This window comes from Gastrolobium bilobum, unplaced genomic scaffold (genome assembly GCF_033153095.1).
Source record: "Gastrolobium bilobum isolate Gb01-03AN ecotype WA unplaced genomic scaffold, APGP_CSIRO_Gbil_v1 utg7102, whole genome shotgun sequence".
Classification (NCBI taxonomy): Eukaryota; Viridiplantae; Streptophyta; class Magnoliopsida; order Fabales; family Fabaceae; genus Gastrolobium; species Gastrolobium bilobum.
In genome coordinates this window covers 232,884-238,799 of record NW_026898776.1, presented here as the reverse complement: position 1 = coordinate 238,799, position 5,916 = coordinate 232,884, and the positions used below count along the sequence as shown (strand labels likewise).

The 5,916-nt window shown below is 35.5% G+C and overlaps 1 protein-coding gene across 2 annotated transcripts; it reads right to left on the bottom strand.

The window, feature by feature from the left end:
• Positions 1-2,140: 2,140 nt before the first annotated feature.
• LOC133284012 (F-box protein At1g67340-like) lies at positions 2,141-5,609 on the bottom strand. 2 transcript variants are annotated; one of them, XM_061480962.1, is made up of 4 exons: positions 5,602-5,609; positions 3,529-3,675; positions 3,239-3,401; positions 2,141-3,152 (listed from the first exon to the last, which is right to left on the bottom strand). In XM_061480962.1, exons 1-4 carry the CDS (start codon positions 5,607-5,609, stop codon positions 2,433-2,435), a joined length of 1,038 nt encoding a protein of 345 aa, XP_061336946.1. In that variant the 3' UTR covers positions 2,141-2,432. The 2 variants fall into 2 exon arrangements, with proteins under 2 accessions (XP_061336946.1, XP_061336945.1); XM_061480961.1 differs by lacking the exon at positions 5,602-5,609 and having other exon boundaries at positions 2,142-3,152; positions 3,529-3,956.
• Between the last annotated feature and the right edge of the window lie 307 nt (positions 5,610-5,916).

Sequence of the window (5,916 nt, the reverse complement as noted above, 5' to 3'; positions counted from 1 at the left end):
CAACCTGGATTGTCAAAGTATAGAATAAAATATTACAAGTCTAAAATTATTTATGTAAGCTTCAAAGGTTCCAAAAGTACTTATTCTAATGAAAAAGAAATTTAAACAAGTTTGAGAATAAACTTATCTAAGCATGACTTTAATGCCAAATTTCTCCTCTTTTTGTGTGTTTGGATAAACTTTGATAGAAAAAAAAATACTTTTATCATATAACCTGTTTTAGGACATTTATTTAAAAAAATAAGGAAACTCATTCTCAATTCAAAGGCAGAACTATGTTTTTCGCAATTCAATAAAGTGAGGGAAAATTTTAAAAACAAAGTGTAAATTATTTGTTATTTAATTTTTTTAAAAAAATATTTTATTAATTTTATTGTTTGATATATATCTACATGTATTTTATTAAAATTTTAACTGTAAATTTTTGGCTAAAACGATATCAATCCTACATTTTGTTCTCTAAAACAAATCCCTCACTTTTAAAAAAATAAAAATCAATGCCTTCTACCCCTGGTGGAAGCTTCTAAATAAATCGTCGACACTATCAATAAAATAATGGTAGTTAGCAGCATTGCACCACCTAACATCTCGGTTCTCCCAATCTGATTATTATTATTATTTTCGTTTGTCTTGCTAGGTCTCCCACAGGAATGTGAGGTTATTTCTTGTTTTAATTCTGAAGCTGTCCGAGTCAAAATTGAATGATAAAACTTAAGTCTCTTTCATATTTTTATTTGTTCATAACAAAGTCTAGTTGAACAGGTTTAAAATTTCTAATTTAAGAAGATCAATCTATGAATTTATTTTTAATTACTGTCAATAATTCAACAACTAGAACTCCTGATAGTGGGCCTACTTATTGGACTGGGCTTGGACCACCCATTCACTTATGTAGGGTTTAAATGCAACTGGAATAAATAATGAGCATTGCAGAAAGAAATGAATGCGCTCCCACCATTTCCTCACCTTCTTCCTAAACGGCTAAACCCATTAAATTATTTTGTTTTCCCCATTTGACATTAATAATTTATGTCATAAATGGAATCTTTTTTATTTTTTATGTTAGGCTTATTATATGTCCAGAACTCCAGCCAGGTAAGCATGTTCAAAACCACTCTATATGATATGCACATATCGCAGACCAACATACTCCAACTTGCAATTTACAAATTGCATGTTTCGCCTGCTTCTTTATTTTGCATATTTTCTGGTTGCATATTGGTCAGTCGCTAGATATATCTGATCACTTTTGACCATAAAAAAAGAGAGGCCATAATTAAAGCTAGATAAAAGTGTGTTCTGTAGGAGCAATACTTGTAGATATATAATGGTTTCACGTCATTTGCATATCTTTTATGTACAACTTTGTTTGAGTTATAATAAAGTAGGTTAAAATTGAGGAAGTCCTTTCCATTATGGACACAAAACCTCTCGATTTAGCTTACTAATACTACATCATACATTTACGAAACGGATTGATTCTATCAACAGATTTTCCGACCATGCTGCGATAGGGTCAATACACATTTATATGGGAGTCATGCTAGCGAATTTTAAAGTACAAGAGATATTTTTTACATGAATTTTCGGTGGAGAATGTTTCTTGAATTTTAACCAAAGACGTATTTTAAGTGCAGTTTAGGAATTTAAAAATTTATTAGAAGCATGTTAGGTTAAGCAGAAGTTGTTAACACTGTTTTTCATTTATCAATTTTCTTGAAGCTACTAACAAATGGTTGAATCACAGAGATCAACGGTAGTAGACCTTAGGATGTCTGTTATTAGAAAGAAAAAATTGTCGATTACTTTGTTTCTCAAACAAATCTGATGGGGCCGCATTAGATCAAGAGAGAGATACAGTACAGCTCACCAAATCCCTAATATCAATCAAATTGCATTTAAATTTTATTATATTTATCAACATAACAAAACAAGGAATATTGAAAAACAAATTATGTAAATTTAAATTGTAGATAAACTTGCAAAAAGAAATATACTCTATGATGTTAACAATTTTCTTCGGTAAAAGTTATGACAGAACAAAAAAGTGTAGATTTGTGTAACTGTCAAGCTTTTATATGACACTACATTATAAATGTTAGCACTTATTTAATATTAATTAGTATCAAGTAGATTAATTTGAGATAATAAATTATGCTCAATAATTTAAATTCTAATTAACATTAAACTGTGATGAATGCACCAAAAAAAGAGAACAAAAAACACAAGTAATCCCCTTCATTTTTCAAGAGAATTTTCCCACTATACAAGAAAAAAGAAAAAGGAAGCCTTGCTATCTACCTTTTGAGACGGCCGAATAAATCATATTTAATTTCTCATACACCTCAACAAAAATAGATTTTTTCTAACCGTCCAAACAGATTCCCGTTCCCGTTACCGTTACAATGGCCATTACCTGTTCGAAAAATTGTCTAACTATCCACCTCGACATCGCCGTCGTCGTTTTCGTCGCCAGCGTCTTCGTCGTCCTCATCGAGCCACCGCTCCACGGGGGAGCACTCCGCCTTATGCCGGAACTTCCAATCAAGCGCTTGGCACGCGCGTGAGCAGTAATTCACCGCGCCACACACCGAACACCTGCGAAACTCGTGCTTCCTCGTCTCTGGCCGACCACAGCCCGCATGCGAGCAGAGCCTGAGACCCGGCCCCGGAGACCCGCCCCGAGACGCGAACCACTCCGTCATGAACCGGCACGCTGGATGGGCCTCCGGCGCCGGCACGTTACATCCGAAATCACTAAGCAACGGGCACCCAGACCCCGCAAGTTGCCGGAGATGCCGGTGGTTCCACTTCAGCAAGTTGCGCGCGGCACCGCCGGCAGAGAGCACGGCGGCGAGTTCCCGTGCGTTGGCCTGGACGAGGAAACGCCGGCCCTCGACGATGTTCTGTCGAACGCCGTAACCGTCTTGCAAGCAGTGGCCAAGCTCGCGCAGCGCGTCGATGTGGCCGAGGAAGGCTGATCTGGCGCAGAGAGCCACACCGGCACGGAGGTCCTTGTCGCTTTTTGAACCGCCGCTGCCGTTGAACTGAATAACCGCAAGCGAGTACAGAGCCCGCGCGTGAGAACTTATCGCCGCCTTCGCCATAAACGAAGCCCCGCTTCCTCTGTTTTGCAAACAGTAGAACCGAATCTGCACAATAGAAACACTTTCCATTCAATTTTTTGACAAATAAAAAAAAAAAATTATATTTCGATTTTAGAGTAATTAGTACTAACCATGCCCAAAGTATAACATGCCTCAATGTTTCCTGCATCTGCACACTGTTTAAGGAAGCGATGTGCGGAATCACACCAATCTTTGGCTTTAATGGAGAAAGTTCTTGGGGAGGCTTTGGATAATACAAGAGAATTGAGTGCTAAACTGTTTAATCTTTTACACCTGTTCCACAAAAAACCACAACTCTTGTCAAACAAACAAATCCCCAATAACGTTACAGAACAGAGAATAAAAAATGGAAAAAAAAATGTACAAGCGAGAGGAGCAAGTGTGTTGTTTAGTAACGTACGTTATCAAAACATTGACAAAATCGGAAGGGGAAGTTGCAGTTGAGCTAAGCTTGCAGAAGATAGAGATTACAAGGTCATCCGGCAAAGACTCGAAAAAATCGTATTCTCCGGCGGTTTTTTCCGGCCATTTCCTCTGCTTTTTCCGGCTAATAAAGGAGTCTTCCGTCGTCACATGCATGTTTATATTCTTCTTTCTCTTCACAACCCCAACATCGGAACACATCCTCGTCACTATTCCAGGTCCAGGATAACACGCCCCTCTCCTCGTTCTCATATCCCTAATCCGCTCTATCTTTTTTTTCTCTCTCTCTCTCTCTCTCTATCTCTAGCTTGAGAAATAAAGAGGAAAATAAAATAACCAAAGCAACGAGTTATATATAAGATCGGTGATGTGAGTCTCTCAACCCAACAAAGGCCTTGACCCCAGACCACGACAACAGCAACGACACAGCCGAAGGTTTTAAAAACCTCTTAAAAATATATATATATACAGTTTTAACCAGACACAACACAGGAAATGTTAAAGTGGGTCAGGGAAGTACTTAATTACAGAAACAGCCCTGACGTTGTCGTTTATATTGGTCAAATGACGTTGACCCAGATCCGCACCGTCGTCGTGCCTGAGTTGTCGATGCTGTGAATATGGAATTGGCTCTTTTTTTGTACTGCCAACCAAATGCTTCTCCCTTGTCTGCACGCTTTTGATTTTGAACACTCTCTCTTTTTTATTTTTGTTTGTTTTATTAAGGAAAAAAGGAGGGAATGAGAGGGAGGTATAGAAGGGAGAGAGTAAAGTAACCTACCCTCTCTAAATATATGCTTGAGTTTGTTTCAAAAGCGGTTAAATTTGTTGCTAGTAAAACAACTAACTTCGTTTATTTCTGGAATTTAAACCCCAGGTTTGAAACAACGTACGCGATTCTCGCGTGCGCGTGAGGTCCACTTATATGCTTTCGCGCGTGAACCACCCAACAGCCAGTAGCATAAGAGTGGGTAAATTCAGGTACCGAGTTCTGAGCACTGGTTTGAAGGTCAAAACTACGATTTGGCAACTGGTTCCGATACTCGTCTGTTTCACTTGCGTTTTTATGGTCTCATCCCAATTTTATATATTTTTATTCTAACTTTATCACCTCTTTGTAAGAAATGTGAGATAAAAAAGTAACGTGTAATTATTATTTTGGGTAATATTTTTTTTACATTATATAAGATAAATATTATTTTTTACACTTATATTTTTTAAACGAGTATCATAAAAAGAAAAATTACCTCCCGTTTCTTTTTTTTCTTCTATTTATATATTTTTATTCTACGATTAGGCTTATTTTTTATATAAAAATATGGGCAGAATATACTTAGCATTAAAAAAATTTACCACTAATTTAATAAATTCTGTCAATTTAACAGTTATAATTTATTGGATTTATTAAAAATTAAAAATTAATTAATAAATACAATCCAATAAATTATAACCGTTAGATTAACAGAAATCAACGGTGATTAAGTTGATAGTAAAAGTGGTAAACTTTTTTGGTGGTAAGTATATCCTTCCCCTAAAAATATCGCGGAGAGACAATTGTTGACATACCTTAGGGGCCGTTTGGTAGGAGGTATTTTTCATGATTCTCGCAAAACTGAATTTTTCTAAATTATTAATTTTCGAATATTATCGTAAACGGAATATTTTCATTATATTTTTTAAAATAGAGATTCTTGACAAAAAAAAATAAATTCTCTTCTACTAACCGATCTATAAAAGAAAAAACAATTGCTGACCTAACAATCTTTATTTTAAGCGGTGGAGTACGGATGCTACTGTGTCAAGGACGGTTTTTTTCTTAGTTAATTTAATTATTGATTATAACATAAGAATTATAATATGTAATTGATAGTAAAGAGTATTACCAATGGGAGAAACTATTTGATATGTGAATAAATTGCACGAAAAGACTAAAGGGACACGAGATTTTTCTGAGCAAAACACACGAAGTACAATATATAGAAATGTTATTGAGATTAGAAAAAAAAAAAAAAAAAAAGTCAGATGATGTAAGCAAATTGGTCTAGCATACCAGCTCATACGCTAGCTTTCTTGCCATTGTTACATGCTAATATATAGTCTGCTTCGCACATCGCACCCATATCCTCCTTCCTCCTATTTCAATATTCACATGTAATATTTTATTATAAATTAGTGCTAAGTTTATTGAAGGAGAGTGAATAATTTATTATTTCTTGAATGATAAATTAATTTGTGAAACATTATGATTATTTGTTATGTTTCTATCTTTTTATTGACGAATCAATATATCCTGCTATTGTTTTATTTTTAATATATTCCAGGTGTGAGAAACCAAAAGAAACTTATGTTGTAAGAGAAGTAGATT